The 23,628-nt window shown below is 34.8% G+C and overlaps 1 protein-coding gene and 1 pseudogene across 6 annotated transcripts in view; both read left to right on the top strand.

Annotated features, from left to right (window-relative positions):
• Positions 1 to 23,628, top strand: part of SCLT1 (sodium channel and clathrin linker 1) — a 193,217-nt gene that overhangs the window by 131,447 nt on the left and 38,142 nt on the right. For all 6 annotated transcript variants that reach the window (XR_570736.2, XM_040626301.1, XM_008699737.2 and 3 more), the window contains 2 exons: positions 6,667 to 6,859; positions 13,214 to 13,410. Coding sequence is in view for 5 of the 6 variants with exons in the window: in XM_040626301.1 (XP_040482235.1) it covers positions 6,667 to 6,859; positions 13,214 to 13,410 (390 nt within the window). In the remaining variant the exon portion in view is untranslated. The remainder of the gene's footprint in view (positions 1 to 6,666; positions 6,860 to 13,213; positions 13,411 to 23,628) is intronic.
• Positions 4,221 to 5,196, top strand: LOC103671156 (annotated as a pseudogene).

Genomic DNA, 23,628 nt, shown 5'->3' with positions numbered 1-23,628 from the left:
TCGGCCACAGCAACTTTTTTCATGACACATCTCCAAAGGCAAGAGAAACAAAAGATAAAATGAACTTGTGGGACTTCATGAAGATAAAAAGCTTCTGCACAGCCAAGGAAACAGTCAAAAAAACTAAGAGGCAGCCCACAGAATGGGAGAAGATATTTGCAAATAACACTACAGATAAAAGACTGGTGTCCAAGATCTACAAAGAACTTCTCAAACTCAATACACGAGAAACAAATAAATCAAAAAATGGGCAGAAGCTATGAACAGACACTTTTCCAATGAAGACATACAACTGGCTAACAGACACATGAAAAAATGTTCAAAATCATTAGTCATCAGGGAAATTCAAATCAAAACCACATTGAGATACCACCTTACACCAATTAGAATGGTAAAAATTGACAAGGCAAGAAACAACAAATGTCAGAGAGGATGTGGAGAAAGGGGATCCCTCTTACACTCTTGGTGGGAATGCAAGTTGGTACAGCCACTTTGGAAAACAGTGTGGAGGTCACTTAAAAAGTTAAAAATAGAGCTACGCTATTATCCAGCAATTACACTACTGGGTATTTACCCCAAAGCTGCAGATGTAGTGAAGAGAAGGACCATATGCACCCCAATGTTCATAGCAGCATTGTCCACAATAGCTAATTGTGGAAGGAGCTGAGTGCCCCTCAACAGATGACTGGATTAAGAAGATGTGGTCCATATATACAATGGAATATTACTCAGCCATCAGAAAGAACAATTACCCATCATTTGCAGCAACATGGATGGGACTGGAGGAGGTTATGCTAAGTGAAATAAGTCAAGCAGAGAAAGACAATTATCATATGGTTTCATTCATTTATGGAACATAAGAAATAGCAGGAAGATCAGTAGGAGAAGGAAGGGAAGAATGAAGGGGGGAAACAGAAGGGGGAATGAAGCATGAGAGACAATGGAATCTGGGAAACAAACTGAGGATTTCAGAGGGGAGGTGCGTGGGGGATTGGGATAGGCCAGTGATGGGTATAAAGGAGGGCACATATTGCAATGAGCACTGGGTGTTATACGCAAATAGCGAATCGTGGAACACTACATTAAAAACTAAGGACATATTGTATGGTGACTAACATAACATAATAAAAAGTTATTATATAAAAAAATAAAATGTAACTGGGTAAAAAAAATTATCTGATCAAAAGACATAGACTAAATGGATTAGAAAATAAGATCCAGCCATATGGTGCTTACTAGAAAGTCACTTTACATTTGAGGAAGCACATTGGCTAAAAGTGAAGAGATGGCAAAAGATAGTCCATGCAAATGGTACCCAAAGACAGCAGGGGTATCTTATATCAGACAAATAGACTTAGGTCAAAAATTGTCATGAGACAAAAATGATCATTATATAATGATAAAAAGGGATTAATTCATCAAAAGAAAATAACAATCATAAAACTATATGCACTCAATATCAGAGCACCTAAATATATAAAGCAAATATTAACAGAGCTGAAGGGGAAAATAGAGAGCAATACAGTAATAGTAGGAAACTAGTAGCTCACTTTCAACAAGAGGTCATCCAGAACAGAAAATCAGTAAGAAAACAGCACCCTTGAACAATGCTTATACCAAATTGGCTTAATAGACATTCTGTCCAACACAGCATAATACACATTCTCAAGTGTGTTTCAAGACTCAAAATCAGAAATAAAAAAAGGGAGACATTACAACTGATACCACATGAATACAAGGAATCATAAGAGACTACTGTGAACAATTACATACCAACAAATTGGATAAACTTGAAGAAATGGATAAATTCCTGGAAACATACAACCTTCCAAGACTGAATCTGAAAACTAGTAAAGAGATTGAATCAATAATCAAAAACCTCTTTGGGTTTTGGAAAAGCCCAGAACCAGATGGCTTCAGTGGTGAATTCTGCTAAACATTTAAAGGAGACTTAAATGCCAGTCCTTCTCAAACTCTTCCAAAAAATTAGAGAGAACATTTCCAAATTCATTTTATGAGGCCAGCATTACTCTGATAACAAAACAAGACAAAGACACTATCAGAAAATAGAATTCCAGGCTAATATCCATGATGAACACAGATGCAAAAATACTCCAAAAAACATACTAGCAGACCAAATTAAAAGGATCATACACAGTTGTCAAGTGTAATTAATACTTGGGAGACAAGGATGGTTCAAGATATGCAGATCAGTAAATGGGCTATACCACATTGAAGAATGAAGGATAAAACTCGTGATCATCTCAAGAGATACCGAAAAAGCATTTCACAATATATAATATATATTCATGATAAAAACAACTCTCAACAAATTAGAGAAGAAATGTACCTCAACATATTAAAGGCCATATATGGCAAGCCCCACTATTAACATCATACTGAATGTTGAAAAGCTAAAATCTTTTCCTTTAAGATCAGGAACAAGAGGGGCACCTGGGTGGCACAGCGGTTAAGCATCTGCCTTCGGCTCAGGGCCTGATCCCAGCGTTCTGGGATCGAGCCCCACATCAGGCTCCTCCGCTATGAGCCTGCTTCTTCCTCTCCCACTCCCCCTGCTTGTGTTCCCTCTCTCGCTGGCTGTCTCTATCTCTGTCAAATAAATAGATAAAATATTTAAAAAAAAAAAAGAATATACTGTTTAAAAAAAAAAAAAAGATCAGGAACAAGACAGTGGTGCCCACTCTTGCCACTTCTTTCAAAATAGTAATGGAAGTGCTAGTCAGAGCAGTTACAAGAAAAAGAAAGAAAATGCATCCAAATTAAAAGTAAAATTGACTCTGTTTACAGACAACATGATCCTATACATTGAAAAAACCCTGAAGACCCCACCAAAAAAGTCATTAGATCTAATACATAAATTCAGTAAAGCTGTAGGATGCAAAATCAACATACCAAAATCAGTTGCATTTCTATACACTAACAAACTTTGAGAAAGAAATGAACAATCCCATTCACAGTAATTTCAAAATGAATAAAATACTTAGAATAAATTTAATCAAGGAAGTGAAAAAAAAAACTTTACACTGAAAGCTAAAAATCAGTGGTGAAAGAAATTAAGAAAGTCACATAAATGTAAAGGTATCATCTTAATGAATTGGATGAAATAATATTGTTAAAATGTCCACACTACCCAAAGCAGTCTTCAGATTCGATAAAGTTCCTATCAAATTTCCAATGGCATTTTTCACAAAAATAGAAAAATCAATCCTAAAATTCATAATGGGGGTTCCTGGGTGGCTCAGTCAGTTAAGCATCTGCCTTCAGCTGAGGTCATGATCCTGGGGTCCTGGGATCGAGGAGCCCTGTGTCTGGCTCCCTGCTCAGCAGGGAGCCTGCTTCTCCTTCTCCTGCCACTCCCCCTGCTTGTGCTCTCTCTCTTTCTGTCAAATAAATAAATCTTTAAAAAAAAATTCATAATGAACCTCAGAAGACTTTGAATAGACAAAGCAATCTTAAGAACAAGCTGAATGCATCACAATTCCGGATTTCAAAATATATTACAAGTCTTCAGTAATCAAAACAGTATGGTCCAACAGGCATAAAAGTAGACATATAGATTAGTGGAACAGAATAGAGAGCCCAGAAACAAATGCATGCATTTATGGTCAGCTGATCTTTGACAAGAGTGCCAAGAACACACAATGGGGAAAGGATAGTCTTTTCAATAAATAGTATTGGGAAAACTGGATGTCCACATGCAGAAGACTGAAATCGAACCTTTATCTCACACCATATACAAAAATCAACTCAAAGTGGATTCAAGACTGAAATGTAAATCCTGAAACTGTGAAACTACTGCAAGAAAACAGGGGGAAAGCTTCTTGACATTGGTCTTGGCAGTGATTTTCAGATCTGACCCTATGAGTACAAGTAACTAAAGTAAAAATAGACAAGTGTAATTACATCAAACTAAGAAGTTTCGGCATAGCAAAGAGAGTGAAAAGACCATCTACAGCATAGAAGAAAATATTTGCAAACGATACATCTGATAAGGAGTTAATATCCAGAATATATAAGGAAGCTGAGCAATTCAATAGCAAAATAGATAAACTGCTTTAGAAATGGGAAAAGGACCTGAAGAGACTTTTCTCAGAAGACATACAAATGGCCAACAGGTATATCGAAAGGTGCTCGTCATCACCGATCATCAGGGAAATGCAAATCAAAATCACATTGAGGTCTCACCTCACACCTGTTGGAATGGCTATTTTCAAAAAGACAAAAGATAGACTCCAGGTAAAGATGGCAGAGCACGGTTACAGCTTTTGGCTGACTACATTCAGCAAATGTAAACTTATCCAGATTGAATATGCTTTCACTGTTGTAGTTGGAAGAGCCCCTCCAGTGGGAATTTAAGCTGCAAATAGTGTGATGTTAGCAACTGAGAAGAAACAATTCCATTCTGTATGATGAGCAAGGTGTCAACAAAGTGGAAGCAATTACTGAGCATGCAGGCTTGGTGTACACTGGCATGGGCCCAGATTACAGAGTGCTTGTGCACACAGCTCAAAAACTAGCTCAGCGGTACTGTCTCATTTACCAAGGATCCATTCTAGCAGCTCAGCTGGTATAGGGAGTAGCTTCTGTGATGCAAGAATACGCTCAGTCAGGTGGTGTTCATCCATTTGGAGTTTCTTTACTAATTTGTGGTTGGAATGAGGGACAACTGTATTTATTTCAGTTCAATCCATCTGAAGCTCACTTTGCCTCCTCCAGAAAAATAACAAAGACCTGGAACTTGAAGATGCCATTCACACAGCCATATTAACCCTAAAGGAAAACTTTGAAGAGCAGATGACAGTAGATAACATAGAAGTTGGAAACTGCAGTGAAGCCAGATTTAGGAGGTTTACTTCAACTGAAGTTAAGGATTACTAAACTACCATTAGCATAATAACAAGTGATTGGAAAATCCAAAATTTTAAATAATTCCTCTACTTTACCATGTTTAAAGTATATTTTGTTTTGCAGGCTTTTTGCATACTTATTTCTACATGGTTTAATGTACTGATGTTTTTTTTTTAATGACACTCATAAATCATAATAAACTGTTAAATCCAAACACACAAACAAAAAAAGACAAAAGATAACCAGTGTTGGTGAGGATATGGAGAAAAGGAAACCCTTGTACATTATTGGTGGGAATGTAAATTGGTACAGCCACTATGGAAAACAGTATACGGAGGTTCCTCAAAAGATTTTAAAAACTACCATGTGATCCATTTCTGGAAAATCTCTGTCTCAAAAAGATATCTACACTCCTATGTTCATTGCAATATTATTCACAGTAGCCAAGATATGGAAGCAACCTAAGTGTCAATCAACAGATGAATGGATGTAGAAGGGAGAGTAAATAGATATTTATTTCTAGTTAGGCCCCCATTCTCTATTTTTTTCTAACAATTTGTTGAAACCAAGGTTGTTTGTATTCTAGTTTCCTCTGCCTGCATGCATATATGTGATGCCATTTACCTTGTTTCTCTCTCCCATGTAATTCCTAAAAACTAGTAATCAAATCAAGAGGCTTGACCCGATCCAGTTGACATTTTTTTGTAAGAATTCTTCATAAATGTTAATATTTTGGACTTCAGTTTGGAGGCACATAATATGCGATTATTTCTGATGTTAGCATCTTTCTGATTTTATCATCCTTGGATGATCATTGCCTAGATCTATCATTTCTTTAGGAACTTTATCAGCCAAAGTTGAAATAGGAAAAAAGAGCCAAAGTATTATGGAAATAAAGGACCTTATGTATTCCCTCTGACACCTGTTGACCAGATAATGTTCACAATATTTGATTAGCTGGATTGAAAAGATGGAAATTTTTAAAGATAGGAATAAAAATTAGCAATATATTGAAGCAAATATACATGTTTGAAGGTTCTGTCACCCAGTAATCCATTGTTGAGAAAGTTCAAGAAATATAACCTATTTAAACTGATAAAACAGGAGCTGGAAGTTTATTGTTAAAAACCAATTTTTAAGTCATATAACAGGAAAATATGAAATAGGTCTTATTGTAATTTAGTAATATAGACAACTAATGTGTCTTCCTATGGAGTTGATTGAATTTTGATCATTACCTATTTCACCTTCCTTACCATTACCTTACTATTACCTTACCAGTGTATCCCCTCGAAGTCCTTGTTACACAGTGATTCTCACTGTTAGCAAAAATTTGAAAAAAAAAAAAAAAGTTTGACATAGATTTTCTAGGTGAGGGGCACCTGGGTGGCTCAGTCGTCAAGCGTCTGCCTTCGGCTCAGGGCGTGATCCCGGCGTTCTGGGATCGAGCCCCACGTCAGGCTCCTCCGCTGGAAGCCTGCTTCTTCCTCTCCCACTCCCCCTGCCTGTGTTCCCTCTCTCACTGGCTGTCTCTATCTCTGTCAAATAAATAAATAAAATCTTAAAAAAAAATAGATTTTCTAGGTGAGTGGTAACAGCTCAGTTTATTAGTTGAGATTGTTAAATTGGTTATATTTGCCTGGGATAATACAATGTTGTGAAACTACATAGTTTAAGTCTACAGTGAAGAGAAATGGGTCAGAACAAAGAATACAAAAGTCTGTACTATAAAACATAACTTCTCGACTTTCATTACAGATCATTAAGTTTAAAGGTTCCTTTTGTTTTTTTAATCAGTTCCTCAGAAGAGATATCACGTTGCCAAGAAATGATTCAGAAACTTCAAAACGTATTGGAGTCTGAGAGAGAGAACTGTGGATTTGTCAGTGAACAAAGGCTGAAACTTCAGCAAGAAAATGAACAGTTACAGAAGGAGACTGAGGATTTAAGAAAGATTGCTCTCGAGGCTCAAAAAAAAGCCAAATTAAAGGTATTTGCAAGAGTAGTTAGAGTTAAATGCGTATCTAAAAAAATATTTAGAGAGACCCAGTAAAACATTTTAAGACCTTTTTTTTTTTTTGGCCTTTTCATCAAATAGCACTAAATCATAATGCAGAGTATTAACCAGTCTTTTTTGTAGTGTAGAATTTGGCAAGCATATTTGAAAATGATTGCTTTCACTATCCACACACACAAAAAATTCTGTCCAACCATGAAATACACTGATATTCCTGCCAAAGCAATTTAAGCAGTGCTAGCAAAACTATAGATTAGATAACTTTATAGACTGCCACCCTCTCTTCTATAATAGCCTCTTAAAAGTTGAACTCTAAAACTAGCTTTATAGAGGATGCTACATCAGTATGCTCTGAGAACCTCTCATAGGTAGTCTAAAATTTCCATGCTAGGAGGAAGGCAAGGGATAAAAGTCTCCTTAAGAAAAAAAAATTTCTCCTTTATTTTCACTCTCCTTCCCCCCTTCCTCATTCTAACGTTTAACATGCTTTGACAATAAGAATAAGATAAGCTGTTTAAGGGAGTTTCAAGAAGCACCGGTATCACCTTCAACATGTTGCTTCCCTTACCCCATTCCATGCAACTTTTATAAAAGTTGTCATTAACTCTTTATGATAAAGACCTATATCTTCCAGTTTCATAGAAAGGATATGAGGTGGCAGTATTCATGTTTCACTTTGTTTTTTGTTGCTGTATACTTATAAGAAGTCACATTCCAATCTAATTCATATCAGCACATATTTACTGAATGCCTCCTACTACAAGCATCAAACACTGTAGTTATTTATAAAAACTTGAACTCTGAAAGAGAGCCTTATATCATACAGAGAAGTTTCTGCTTTATGCTTTAGTCTGTGGGGATTCAAGACTTGATATAAAGCTACAGTAATTAAGACAGTGTGCTATCAATATAATAATAATTATGATCAATGGAACAAAACAGAGTCCAGGAACAAACCCGTTTTTCATAATCACTTCATTTATAAAAAAGCACCACTGTAGTTCAATATGGAAAGAATTATCTTTATAATAAATGATGCTAGATCAGTTGGGTCCATATTTTAAAAATAAGCCTTGACCCCCATATCATACCATACATTTAAATTAATTTGAGCTGCCTGGTAGACCTAAATGCAACATATAAAACAATGGAGCTTCAAAGAGAAAATCTTCATGATCTTGGGTAAGAAAGAATTTCTTAATGAGAACACAAAAAAATAATCATAACATAAAGACTAATTGGATTTCATTAAATTAATATTATTGAGTCTGTTAAAAGGCACCATTAAGTACAATGCTGGCTCGGTTTGCCAGTTTTGCCTATTAAAAATCACAATCTAAATTGTCAAAAAAAAAAAGATACCATTCAGAGAGTGAAAGTGAAAGAAAGTATTTATAATACACGAAGTACTTGTAATGCATAAAAGATAGATAATATATGTATAATACACATTTATAATACAATAATATATAAATATACATTTGTATATACATAATGTAATATAACACAAACAAGGACTAGTATCTAGAATATAAAAACTGTTACTAATTAATAATGATAAAACAGCAATTAATAAGGAAAAAACAAGCACCCTATTTCCAAAAATGGGCAAAAAATTGAAATATGCATTTCACAAAAGAGAATGTATGAAAAAATGTCCAACTGCATTGTTTATCAACAAAATATAATTAAAATTACAATGAGGTACCACTGCATACTTACCAGAATGGCTAAAATTAAGAGCATCAAGTGTTGACAAAGATGTAAAGCAACCAGTTGGCAGTGTCTTAAAGTTGGACATATATTACATATGATGCCAAGTAATAGTGGCTTCATACCCACAGATATGAGTGCTTATATTCATGAAAACATGCACATAAGAATATTCATTGAAGTTTTAATCCTGTCAAAAACTGAAAATAACTCAAATGTCCATCCACATGAGATTACATAAATAAATGGTGGTGTATTCATATCATGAAATAGATACAGGAATAAAAAAGAATGAACTATGTCTATAAGTAATAATGGATGAGTTTCACAGACCCAATGTTGAACAAAGAAGCCACAGATAAAAAAGCTCATAGTCTATTAATTTCATTATATGAAAGTGAAGAATAGGCATAATTACCTATGAGGATGAGATCAGAATAGCAGTTACATTTTCAAAGGGTGAGTAATGATTAAAAGGGCATATGAGGGAGCCTCCGGAGGTATCTAAATCAGGGTGGTGACTCTGGTATGTCAGTATATGTGTAAAACTTGAGGTTGTACCCCTAAGACTTATGTAGCTCATTGTAAGCAAAAGATAAATCTTGGCAAAGGAAGGTCAGCAGGATTGTAAATAAAACAAGAGTAGTTTTGACTTTGATGCTTATGGAAGCTGGGTGATAGGCATATAGGGATTCGTTGTAATATTCTATTTTGTGTATGCTTGAAAGTTCTCGTACTAAAACATTTCTATAATAAAATAAGTCTGTGTACTTTGGTGAAAAAATGTTATATCTTCCTCTTATATTTTAAATTTCATAGTATAAATTTCATATGGATTAATAACTAAAAGCTACTAGTGACAGCATAAAACATTACTAGGAAATATAGGCAAATGTATAACTGATAGATGGAAAAGAACTTTCCTAACAAAACCAAAAAAGAAGAAATTGCAAATGAATATATTATTAAATTTAAGTATATAAAGTTTTTAAATATTTAGAACCATTTTTTAAGTGTTTAGAAAAGAAATAACTGGGGGAAATAATTGTAGTAAATATGACAAAAGACAAAAAATCATTCATATATAATATTTGAAAGATATTAAAGAAGAATATTTGTAACCTATTAGAAAAACATGCATGAGACATGAACAGAATTCACAAACTAAGGAAACAAATTGCTAATATACAACTTTTTAAAAGTTTAAACTCACTATTGATTAGCTGCATAGTTACCAGTGTGAGTGAATGTGCAGCTGAGAGTTTAAAATGGTATAGAGTCTAAAATTTGTTCATAAGAAAATAATTAGGATATTTCATAATTTTAAAATTTCATTGCAGTGTTTTTCATAATAACAAATTAGAAACAATCTATCTAGAAATAAAGGAACAGTGAAATCATACATCTATAAAATACTTTATTGAGTCATGATTAAAAATTATTTCCAAATAATTTATAATGCTCTTATATTGCTGTGTTCTAAGTTTTAAAAAAATAGGAAAAATGTCAGAATATATATTTATATATATATATTGCAATTCTATATACACTAATCTAAATTCTAAAATTCATAAATAAAAACAATTATCTAGAAGTAGAGGGTAGTTATCTCTGAGTTGTAGATTACAGAGAACTTATATTTGTTTTTAATTTTTTTATTTTCCATTATTTTCCAATATACATCTGCTTTTGGGTTTTGTTTTTATAGTGGGGAAGAGAGGAATCAATGACTTCCCCCTACCTGGTACTACATTTTATCTGTCTTTAACATAAGTTCAGGATAGTAATTGATGTTTTGGAGAACAAAAGAATGAATGAAAGCTTTTCTAGCCCACGTATCCTACCAAAACTGCTCCCTGTTGCCAAGTCTGCATCTAGCTTAAGAATTATTGGTAAATAAAGGGCAAAACCTCTTAACTAACTAGATAGCTATAAATTCTATTTTATAAAGGAGGATCACTGTCAGATAACTGCTGCTTTGTAGCTGATTCCTTCTTTGCCAACATAAGAACCTAGTGCTACACTTCACTGCTTTTCTTCCCCTTGAAAAAGAGTGTGATCCTCCAAAGACAAACTGAAAGGAGCCAAAAAGATCAAGACAGTTGGATATTGAGAGGTCAGTTGGCTGAGAAACTTACAACTTATTATAGGAAACTTTCATTTGATCTTAAGGCCACTGCATTCCTTTCAGGCCTAGCTTTCCCCTTTTCTAACTTCTCTGTTCTTTCTGCCAGGGCTCTCCATTTCTTTGTGTCTAAATGCTCCTCATAAGTACACAAAATTAGGAAATGGATAGTTTTAGCATTTCAGTCTATTTGTGTGAGTGGTTCTATGCAGAGGAAGAACACAAAGGAAAAAGGGAGGGAGACCATAAATCCTTTCTTCCTACCAATGTACTGAATTTAATCATCAGTGGGATTTTTGTTATAGGAGACCTGGTTGTAGCCCAGAGTCTTCCAACATCACTGCCGGCCTGTCTAGTTTAACAATTGGAATTTTATCAGCTAAAGGATCTGGAGTGTTTTTAAAGACCAAATTTTGATACCAAAAAGCCATCATTCACTCTGTCTACACAAGTGTTTTTATAACTTTACTATGTTTCAGGTGCTGAAGATGTAATGAAGACATGGTCCCCCTGACCCAACCCCCTCCCTAAAAACATAACTTTTGCATGGAGATGGGCAAACTTCAAACATATATTTACAAACTAATAAATGCACTTTAGGAAGAACTTAGGGCACTGTAAGAGCCCTGATTTTGTCTAGATAGAAGCAGTAATTGAGCTAAGTTTTAAAAGTTGAATACAAATACAGATTTTGTCTAGATAGAAGCAGTAATTGAGCTAAGTTTTAAAAGTTGAATACAAATAACTAAGATAAGTAAGAGGGGTAAGACTATTCCAGGCAAAGGGAACAACATGTGAAAATGAGCCAAGAATGAAAAGGCACTGTGACAGAAACAAAGAAAGAAAAGGGAATAGTGGCACAACACAAGCTTGTAGAAGTAGGCAGAGACCAGGTTATCATGAAGGACCTCAGAACAAGGCTTGTCAAATTACAAATAGATTTTCCAAGAGGAAATGGGGAGTTAACTAGGCAGGCTGACTTCTAAAACTGTATAGATGCATATAGCAGTTTTTAATATATATGCGAGAGAGACAAAGACAGAAACACACAATTCCGCCTAACATATCAACTGTGGCTCCTCCAGACCAAGTTGAGATTGAGGCAGAGAAGGAGAAGGAGTATATTCAAATCTAAAGTTGCAGAATCCAATAATACAAAAATTAGTAAAGTAGCAGGAGTCAAGGAGCCTCAGGAGGCTTTAATACAATACAGAATTAATAAATCCAAGGTGGTTTTCCCAGGGCCAGTATTTATAAAGTCTTAAATTTCTACTTGTGTACTATTTGAGAAAATTTAAGCAATTAGGAAACACATTGCATGTAAGCAGAAGTAGTAAGAACAGCGTGTTTGCAGTTTACCCACAAACCATGGATTTTGCTGTTGTTGGGTTTTCCTTAGTGTTGAGAAAGTTGAGTCCCTGATTCATTCTTTCTGGTTGAAAGTAGCCATATTTAATAAATTATTAGAAGTTATACCAGCTGTGATGATTTTTAAAACACATTACTTTAAAATACCACAAGACATTCTTTATAATATTTCTTTAGTAAGATAAAGATGGCCCTAGAGTACACCAAAGAAATTGTTCTAGTGACTCTTTTCTCAATTGCCTCAAGGGTGGTAATAGGTAGTTTCATTCTAGATGCATGCAAGAGAATGCAATTCATTACATACATTGAATGCCAGAGAGCATTAGGGCTTCATTTTCTCCTTGATCCCCAGTCAAGAAAGCTTCTAGAGTATCTGAAGAGCATTTACTTATATGTTTATTCTGCATTATTTTTACTATAATGACATAAATTACTTAGAAATAATGAAAGATATTTCCATATGAGATTCTGAAAATCAGTAGAGTCTTTTTTTCCTGAAAAAAAAAAATTGTTTATATCATAACTGAAGAGGTAAAGGGCTTCTTGTGTGTGATTTATTTTACAAAACCCTTTGAAAAACAATTTGAAATTTAGTATGAAGTGACTTGAGATTTTGAGTTGTTGAACACCTCAAGGTCCGAGAGGGTGGTGCCTTTGGAGAAGTCGTAGAAGCTCTGTAAACTTTTTTTTAATGGCTTGAGTAAAAAACTCTCAGTTACTGCAAGCATGAATATTTTCCATGGATTCTGGCAACAGAAGTTAAAGTTAGATAATAAGAGCAGTTTCTATTGGATAGTATACTTTTTTTCTACTGGCATTTTAAGGTGTTGAGGAAAGTATTGCAAAAAATTTGTCCATCATAATTCTGGTTCGCTAAATTTATATTGTACTATAAATTTATATATAATATATACAATTACATGTATTTAATTAATGTAGTATAAGTCTTCATTTGTGATGAAGACATTGTAAACTTAATTTTTATGTAAATTTCTCATCCAAACATTTCTGTGCCACAAACAACAAAATCAATTATTTCTTTTGTGTATTATCATTGATCAGTATATCTCCTACAATAACAGAAAAGAAAAAGCAGATACTGTGTTCATTTTATTCCTCAGATCAGTACAATGGAACATGAATTTTCAATAAGGAAACATGGATTTGAAGTTCAACTGAGAGAGCTGGAAGACAGTAATCGAAATTCCACTGTTGAACTGAGGCATCTCTTAGTGACTCAACAGAAGGCAGCCAATAGGTGGAAAGAAGAAACAAAGAAACTTACTGAAAGTGCAGAAATAAGAATCAGTAATTTAAAGTAAGTCCACTATTAATTGTTTGATACATTTTACAGAATAAATTATTTTTTTAACTCTAAGATTATATTTATTATTCGGCAGTTAATTTGCTTTCACTCCTTTCTTAATGAGAAGATTAGATTTTCTTTATCAATGAAACTATTAGTATTCTAGTTATTCTAGCCAATTATTAGTATTCTAAGTTATTTTAGAATAAATTATTTAACATTTAATGTCCTTGCCATAATCTTCTTGTAAAAATCTTATATTTTTATTAAGCAAATATTTATTGAACTGCTATGAAAAATATTAAGCATTATAAACCAAAACTCATACTGTATATTTTTGTAAATTTTATGCATATTCCAAAAATATACTGATTTTTGTTGGACACAGCAGTTTAGAATCTTAATACTCATTGCATGTAGGCATAGCATGTTTTGTGGTTGCAGCAGAATCTGATTGATTTGCAAAGCCTAAGTATTTGCTCTGTGGCCCTTGAAGAAAAGGTTTGCTGACCCCTGCCCAGAAAGTACTTGAGCTTTTATGCTGAATGCAATGGGATTCTGTGGAAGGCTTTGAGCAAAGTGATATGATCAGGCTTAAATGTTCAACAAATCAGTTTGATTGCAGTTTGAAGAATAGACTGTAGAGGGGCAAGGGTAGAAGGGAGAAGGTAGGCAAGTACTGTATAATCGATATATAAAATGTAACTTAGATTAGGTTTTAAAGGGTTGGAGATCATTAAAAAAAAAAGTTTGAGCTATGTTAAATATGAGCTGCCTGGAAAACATTTAAATCAGGATATCAACTAGTCAGCTGAGTCTGTAAGTTTGGAGTTCAGGGAAGAGATTTCAGCAGTAGCCATAAATGTGGCAATCATTAACATACACGTGATTTTTAAAGTCCTGGGATAAGAACTTGTAGAAAGGAAGTCCAAATACATTAAGCTGTCTGAGGACTGAGTTCCAAAAGTTAAAGTCCAGAGAGATGAAAATTCCACTGAAAGAGAATGAGAAAGAATATCCAGAGAAATAAGAATCATGATAGAATGGTTAAAAAAAATTTTTTTCAGAAGTATAAGTGATAATAATAGGTGATATTTACTTATTAGCACATAACATGTTTGTTGCTCTAAACAACTTATGTGTACTTAATTAATCTTGACAACAACCCTACAAAGTGGATAACATTATCATTTACATTTTACAGATAGAGAAACTGAGGCTGAGGGAGTTAAGGAACTTGTTCAAAGTCACATAACTAACAAATGACCAGTAAAGACAATATGCTCTTAACCATTGTTTTATAAAATGCTACTGATTGGTTGAGTAAAGTGAAAACGGAGAATGGACCTTTCAGTTTGCCACCCTTTGATGGTCTTTGTTAACCATGATAAGAGCAGTTTTGTTAGAATGCTGGAGTAAAAATGTATTTAGAATGAATTCAAGAGAAGAAGAGAATTTCTGTTTCCAGTTTTATGGTGAGCTAGGTAATTTGAACCTCCACCACAACTAAAAAAGTTAGATGAATTATAAAAAGTATCTACTAAGAGCATTAAAGAACTAACAAAATTAATTATTACCAATTTGGCCTTATCCCAGGAATGCAAAAGTATTAAAACCATTGAAAATAAGTTAATGTAATTTATCACATTAACTTTTTTAAAAGAGAAAAATCATAAGATCTTCTCAATAGATACAGAAAAGGCATTTGATAAAATTTGGTATCCACTTATATTTCAAAATAACTTAACAAACAAGGAATAGAATTTCTTTTATTTTGGGGTGCCTGGGTGGCTCAGTTGTTAAGCGTCTGCCTTCGGCTCAGGGCGTGATCCCAGAGTCCTGGGATCGAGCCCCACATCGGGTTCCCTGCTTCTCTGGGAGCCTGCTTCTTCCTCTTCCACTCCCCCTGCTTATGTTCCCTCTCTCACTGGCTGTCTCTCTGTCAAATAAATAAATAATCTTAAAAAAAAAAAAAGAATTTCTCTTATTTTGTAAAGGTATCTATTCTAAAGCAAACATTTTTAATGGCAAAAAAAAATGTTAGTAATTTTCCTTTGAAGATTGGGAAGATAACAAAGAAGTTCATTATTACCACTCTTATTAATATTTATATCAGAAGTCCTTATCAATGCATTGAGCAGGAAAATGAAATAAGAGGTATACAGACGAAAAAGGAAGGAAGAAAACAGTCATTCTTCACAGACAACATGACTGTATATGTAGTAAGTCCAAAATAATTAATAGATAATATGCAAATATACAAAAATCAATTGTATTTTTACATACCTACAACAAATATTTCAAAACAAAACTTTAGTAAAATTTACAATGCATCAAAAAGCATCAGATGCTCAGGAATAAACCTAACAATGTGTGAGACTTCTACATGAGAACTATGATATCAGGAAGATTAAGGAGGCGTAACTAAATAGAGATCCGGTTAATTGATCAGAATACTCAATATTATAAATTTGTTTACAACGCCTCCCCCCCCCCAGCCATCTGTAGACTCAGTGTAATCCCAGACAAAATCCTAGGACATGGAGCAGTATCCAAAATATATTAGGTGAAAAAAATTTTTTTACAGTAGGTACGCCCTTAAAGAGGGGAAAGTGTACGTGTGTGTGTGTGTGTGTGTGTGTACATATATATACAAGCATGCTATACATATACTACGTTCATACACATATGTGCATACTCTCTTCTTAAAAATAGGTGACCAAAACAATAATTAAAATTTTTATCTATGAGGAGAGAGAAGGGAGTAAAGGATAAAGGCTAGACTTCTTTGAATGAACCTTGTCTTACAGACAAGGCTTGGGTTTGAAACTATATAAATGAACCTTGTCTTACAGACAAGGCTTGGGTTTGAAACTATATAAATGTTCATATAATTATCTTTTAAATTAAATCAAAATTTTTTTAAAAACCTAAAAATCGAAAGTAAAATTAAACAAATGAACTTAATTGTGTACAAGTTGATGGCTTAACTACACAGATAAATTATTTCAAGTGACATTAAACACAGTAATTAGATTGTATATCCCTAGTGAGATAAATCCTAAGGATAAAAGAAAGTGTAAAAAAACCATAAACTGCTTTTAGTAGTTATATCATTAAAAATAATATCGGTGTTATTATTATTCTGAAACTTTTTATTTTAAGAGGGATTTTTTATAATAAGATTTTTAAATAAGATTTTTATAATAAGAGGGAAGAAACTCAAATTTAAAAAAACTTGTATTTCTACATTGAAATTGGGAATATTATCATGGGAACTCATGATGTGTTACACTCTTAAAAACATGTATTTCCTGGCTCTGTTCACTTAAGGGATTTTAGAGGGAGTGACTACTATTCGGTTGCAATGGTTTCTTTCCTAAAAGAAACCAGGATTTTTTAGAGAAATGATTGATTACAGATCTAGAATAGGAAAGTACAGTGTGAGCCTAGAAAACACTTTAATATAGCAAAAGGGGAGGAAGGTATCAAGATTATTTGGGTCATTGGCAAAAGGACCCAGGAGCCAACTTAAGTAGGCCTCTTCTGGCTGATGTGGGAACAATTTGAACATCAAAAAGAATATCTGCAGTAAATTGAAACATGTCAAATATATTAAAAATCCATGACTTCGGAGTGATATTAAATAAAGAAAAAAAGCCTTTGGTCACCTTTGGAAGATGCTGTGGAACCAGATCTTTCTGAAAAAAGATAAAGGGGAAAATCAAGCTTTTCCTTTACTCACTATACTTCATGAAATGCTACGTGGCCTTTACTACTATAATAGCCTTGCTTCACTGGTTAGGGAACCAGTGTAGGGATTTTGCCCGTTAGTTGCTCAATATGTCTGTTCTGATTATGCATCCCAGAACCAGGGAAATAAACACAGAATAGGAATATAGACACACTTGTTGTGAGACTTAAGCCAAGATTTCATTGATGACCTGATCTGCATAAACCTCTCCTGGTTGGTGGACCACAGTGCTATTTGGGGTCTCTAGGAATTTTTTTCAACAACAGTGTCCAGTAATCCTGAAAATGTCAGGATTTCTCGTTCCCCACTGCATGGTCACCCTGCTAACTCTTCACAGATCCCTTAGGGGAAGGCCAGGAGGAAGTATATATGGATGTAGAACAGATTCCTTTTAAAGGAACCTGCAGCTCCTTTCTTTATTTAAAAGGCTTTGAGTCTGTGACCTGACTCAAGTTTGAGAAACGGTTATAGGGCTGTGACACTTTCTTGTAGTGATTCAAGTCAGGCTTGCTTTTCTTCTCCAAATCAAGTAATAGAACACACATCTATTTCAGTTCTAGGGTCACAGTGATCAAACTAGCAAATCCCAAAGATCTCTGCAGATCATACTCTCCTGACAACTACTTCAACTCTGCTGCCCATTCTAGTAATGATGACCACATTTTCTTTGGAGATTTAAGGCTGCTACAGCACCCTTGTCATCAAGAATCCTATCATCAGCATTGAATTCAGGAAGCCCAGTTCCATGGTAGCAGTTGTCATTTCTGTTCCACAGTGAATAACCACTACAGAGCTCTGCAGGGATACTGGAGCAACTCTCATGACTGTATTTCACAGTCTTTCTGGAGAAAATATCCTCTGGATCCTCCTGAGGGTCAGAGTTGAAGGATGCATGAGCTGCTTTTACATAAAAATAATAAAAATAAAAAAACCTCACCGTTGTCTTCCCATCTCCCCCCAGCCTTTGGTAACTTCCTCTACACTACTGATTCTCAAATGGGGATTACTTTGTGCTTCTCCCCTCCCTGGAACATTTGTCTTGAAAATATCCAAAGACATGTAGGGATGATTCTGGATCTAGTGTACAGAGGCCAGGGATGCTGCTAAACATCCTGTAATGCACAGCATAGCCCCTCACAACAAAGGATTTTGCAGCCAAAGATGTCAGAAGTGCCAAAGGTGACAAACCTTGCTTTATACCATAACAAGTATTTTCTTACATTTCAATATCATTCAGTATAGGTTACCCTTGAACCCAGATTTTGTTCAACTGACCAAACAAATCAAGATACTTGAGCTAACACACTGAATCCAGAATATCTGCTTTGTAAGCCCACATTGAAAAATTTGGCCCAATCTGTTATTTCTTCCACTGTAATACAGCCCCTTAGGATCCATTCTCTCACATAGTGCCCAGGTTCTGTCTACATACAATTGGCAGAATCGTGTAATGATTTTAGGGTATTCTGCCTCCTTATAGGTCTTGTTTTGTAGGTCATTCCGTAGAGCCTATCAGACTTGACTCAGGCTGTAGATATAGAAGTAGTGAATGAATGAATGAATGATGCTGAGGTAAATCCTGAAGGGAATCACCTATTCCTTGTAAAGCAACTCCCTCAGAGGAGACTGTTACAAACTCTTTAGGCAGAGAATACTTAGCTTTTCAAATAGTGTGGAAGGACTGCTTCTACTGGCAAAGGAGGCATGGTGGAATTTAGGGATTCAAGGCCCCAGCTTCATTGAAGTCTGTCTGAACACGTGTTCCCATCTCAATTTTCAGGGAAGGAGAGACCCTGCAAGTTTAGGAATTCAGTTTGTGTTATAATTTAGCCATATACAGGATTAGACTTTGCATTTGATTATCAGAAATCTTGGCTTTGCAACCAGAGGAGATAGGGTTTCTTTTAAGGTGGTCATGATAGCTTTCAAGTCCCTAACCTGGACACTGAGCTCAGAATTTAAAACTCTGAGCTATTTATTGTGATCTTCAAAGTTGTCCAGTGTACCTAGAAGTCCCATTATGCTCCTCATTCACTAGTGTTTTGTGTCCTTAACTACTTGGTCATTCAAAAACTTATCCTTTATAGGCATATATATAGCTGATAATTTAAGTAACTGTTTTGCCATTGCATAGCATGGATTACGAGTGTACCCTTTTCCAGTGGCCTTTAAATCTAATCAAAGCAGAGAACTAATTCCGGATAATCCAGAACCACTTAGAGTACTCATTCCTGAGGTTATATTCCTCTGGGACTACTTATGGAATTGAAACCAATTTCTATGTGTATTGGTTTATTCAGAAAAACAGAGCTACTCTGAGTCATATAGAATATGGGATTTATTTTGGGAATTAGGTCTGACACAGTTGTAGGAACTGGTAGAGAAGTCAGTGCAGTGCAGTTGTCTCTGCATCTGGTATTAAGCCTAAAGTCACTATGGGCCACCTTAGCTTGAAGTCATGAAGAAAACCTGGATATGAATGAAAGCAACTCTAAAGACAAACTGGAACTCTGTTTTCATTTATATCTCATCATCTCCAACACTGCCATAGATGACCTGCAGGGAAAGCTGATGCCCTTTACCATTGCATCTGCACATGACTCAAGAGGCTGAAAGAGGACATCTGCCAAGGGGCAGAAGATGGAATTGCTGTGGACCCAAGTAGAGCTGCACACCAACATAGTGACCTAACATATTAGCAACAGTGTGTATGAGTTGCCGCAGTGCCAGGGGACCTGCCAGCCTTCAGAGCCTGCTGCACAAATTTGTTTTATGATCAACACCGACCCAGGACCAGGCAGGGAAGGGAATGCTGGGAAATGTAGTTCCAGCTTAGCTAAGTTGATGTAGTCCAAAGCTGCCACCATCTGTTTGTCATAACTTAATTAAATGATGTTGAGCAGTTCACAATGTTTACATAAGGAAATAGGAAACCATACAATATAAAATAGACTTAAATGAACATCAGTCTAAAGATTTCATTTATGATAGCTATAACTTGTTGAATATATACTATTTGCCACTTTACAAACTCATGTAATGATCACAAAAACTTTATGAAGTAAATGCTGTAATATTCCCTGTATTAGGGTTCTCCAGAGAAACAGAACTAATAGGATGTGTGTATGTGTGTGTGTGTGTCTGTGTGTGTGTGTGTCTGTGTGTATGTGAGTGTAAAAAGGTTTATTTTAAGGAATTGGCTCATGTGCTTGTGGAGCTTAGCAAGTTTAAAGTTTTTCTGAGGGAGAAAACTGACAAGCTAGAGACTCAAGAAGGAGTTGCAGTTTGAGTCCAAAGACATTCAGGCTGGAGACCTGAAGAGCCATTGTTACTGTTCAAGTTCAAAGGCCGTCTCTTGCAGAATTCCCTCTTGCTTGGGAGAAGTAAGCTTTTTGTTCTGTTAGGCCATCAACTAATTGTATGAGGTCCACCCACATTATGGAAGGCATTCTGCTTTACTCAAAGTCCAGTGATCTAAATGTAAATCTCATCTAAAACATTCTTACAGAAACATCCAGAGTAATGCTTGATTAAACATCTGGGCACCATGGCCCAGACAAGTTGACACATAAAATTAACCATCACACTCTCCATTTTACACATGAGGAAACTCTAGACTTTAAAAAATTTATAAAGATCCGTAATCCATTATCAGCAATTTTGGATTTGAAAAAACTCTGACAATAGAATTTTCCTAAGTTAGCTGCCTACACTTTGGTGGCAAACCTGACTTGAACTGACAGGAGGCTGTTTATGGTATAAGTTATCTATGTGTGCACACATACCCATATACACATATATACACATACACACAAACATTTCATTTATTGTGCCTATTCATTTCTGACTGTTGTAATCTCTATCCTCTAAACCTCTAAACCTCTAAAATATTTTCTTGGATGTCTTAGGCTTTGCTATATTGTATATGTAATTTGCACACACCAACTAATTACTCCCAGTAGATTATTGATAGTGAATGTGTTTTATTTTAGTTTGTATTCTCTGAATTATCAAGCAAAGTACTTTGCCAAAAGGAAGTATATAGAATGTAGAATGTAATTGCCTGGAGTCTGTCAAAATAGTTTTTACACAACCCTATCTATCGCCTTCATCTGGACTAGAAAGCTTGTTAAGGCCCTTTACAACTTGTGACTTCAGGAATAGTACTTGATTTTTTGAAAAATAATTCACCCAAGTTATATACTCATTTTATTATCAAGGAATTTTTACGTGATTCCCCGGAGTTGTGCCACTATTACATAGAAGTGTGAGTTGTAAGATCATCCATATTTTTTGGTAGGATATTTTATTAGTTCAGGAAGATCAAAGAACATCTTAAAAAATTATAGATATCCTAGACTTTAAGTTTTATAGATCTTAGATTCTGTACATTGATATTTTAATATATAGGATTAAATATTTTTGACCAATAAAACACCTTAATTTATGCAACAAATGTCCTATAAATCAAATTCTTACATCTGAAATCATCTTAAATGCTCTGATTCATGCTTTTAAAATAACCTGTAAAGTAAGTGCTCTGGGAAGGAAAATTTGTATAGTTGTTTTCAATTATAGACAAATCAGTGATTCTCAAAAATTATTTTTCCTCCAAAATATAAACTGAGGCAGAGTACAAAATAGAGATGTCCCCACATGTGGTACACACAAAAGATCAAAACAGAGTGAAGATGAAAAAGAAAAGAGTAGACTTGAATCACCTTAGAGGAAGATGGAGAACACACTGGTGACATTAAACCAGATGGGCTATAATCATAAAAAGAAATTGAGTGAAATACTTTTTTAGTGAAAATATGCAAAATAAATCTGAAAACATGAAACTTTGGTAGCTGTGGTGTGGGGTTTTTTGCAGCTGTCAATTAGCACTTTATTTAAGTTTTTATTTTAATTCCTGTTCATTAACATACCGCATTATATTAGTTTCAGGTGTACAGTATAGTGACTCAGCAATTCCTTACATCACCCAGTGCTCATCACAAGTGCATTCCTTAATCGCCATCACCTATTTAACCCAATGCCCCACTCCCCTCTGGTAACCATCAGTTTGTTCTCTATAATTAAGTCTGTTTCTTGGTTTGTCTCTCTTTTTTCCCTTTGCTTGTTTGTTTGTTCTTAAATTCCACATATGAGTGAAATCATATGGTTTTTCTGTGACTGACTTATTTCACTTAGCATTATACTCTCCAGCTCCATCCATGACATTGTAAATGGCAAGATTTCATTCTTTTTTATGGCTGATTAATATTCCATTGTATATGTATATGTACACATACATACCACATCTTCTTTATCCATTCATCAACTGATGGACACTTGGGCTCCTTCCGTATCTTGGCTATTATAAATGATGCTGCTATAAACATAGGGGTGCATGTATCCCTTTGAATTAGTGTTTTTGTATTCTTTGGGGAAGACCAGTAGTGCAAATGCATATTTGTAGGGTAGTTCTATTTTTTTTACTTCCTGAGGAACCTCCAAACTGTTTTCCAGGGCGACTGCATTAGTTTACTTTTCCACCAACAGTGCATGAGTGTTCTTTATTCTCCACATTCTCGTCAACACCTACAGTTTCTTGTGTTGTTGATTTTAGCCATTCTGACAGGTGTGAGGGGTAGCTGTGGTTATTTGATATAATCACTCAATTCCTTTAATACCTACTGATAATATTAACAAGGTGATACTGGATTGGAAAGTCATCTATCTTTTGGTAAAACTCTCCCCAGTGAGCTAATTCAGGATAATGAAAGACTTCTTTGATTAACCAAAACATAGTTTTCAATTATTGAGAAACATACCAGATTTTAGGAATAAACATTGATCTGGCGTGAGAGTTGAAGGTGGGAAATACCCTGCAGAAGAAAATATCCAAAGCTCGGCAGTGAATAACAATTTTGGAGGAACATGTTTGCTGGAACATAAAGATATATAACCAAAAATTAATAGTAAATGACATATTTAATAATTCCTAATTTATAAATTCTATAATAGCAAATGTTTATATAATGAATTATATCTCCTTTTTTTAAGATGCAGCAAATCTTGACATTAAAAAATAATGAATACAGATATCTAAGAAAGAAATACCACAGAAGAGAGTTCTTGTTTAAGCATGTATGGAATACTATTTCCACAGAGTTGATTTTTCACTTGATCTGTTTAAGAGTTTCATTATGCACTTCATTGCTGAATTACTAATCTCTTTCTCTTCAAGCTTTCAATGTGGCCCATTTGGGGGAGGGGGGAAAGGAAAGGAAAGGAAAGGAAGGAAGGAAGGAAGGAAGGAAGGAAGGAAGGAAGGAAGGGAGGGAGGGAGGGAGGGAGGGGAGGGAGAGAAAAAGAGGAAAAGAAAGAAAGAGGAAGAAAGAAAGAAAGAAAGAAAGAAAGAAAGAAAGAAAGAAAGAAAGAAAGAAAAGAAAGAAGGAAGGAAGAAAGAAAGAGAAAGAAAGAAAGAAAGA

The sequence above is a fragment of the Ursus maritimus genome, unplaced genomic scaffold (genome assembly GCF_017311325.1).
Source record: "Ursus maritimus isolate PB19 unplaced genomic scaffold, ASM1731132v1 scaffold_11, whole genome shotgun sequence".
Lineage (NCBI taxonomy): Eukaryota > Metazoa > Chordata > Mammalia > Carnivora > Ursidae > Ursus > Ursus maritimus.
This window is presented reverse-complemented; position numbering and strand designations above follow the sequence as displayed.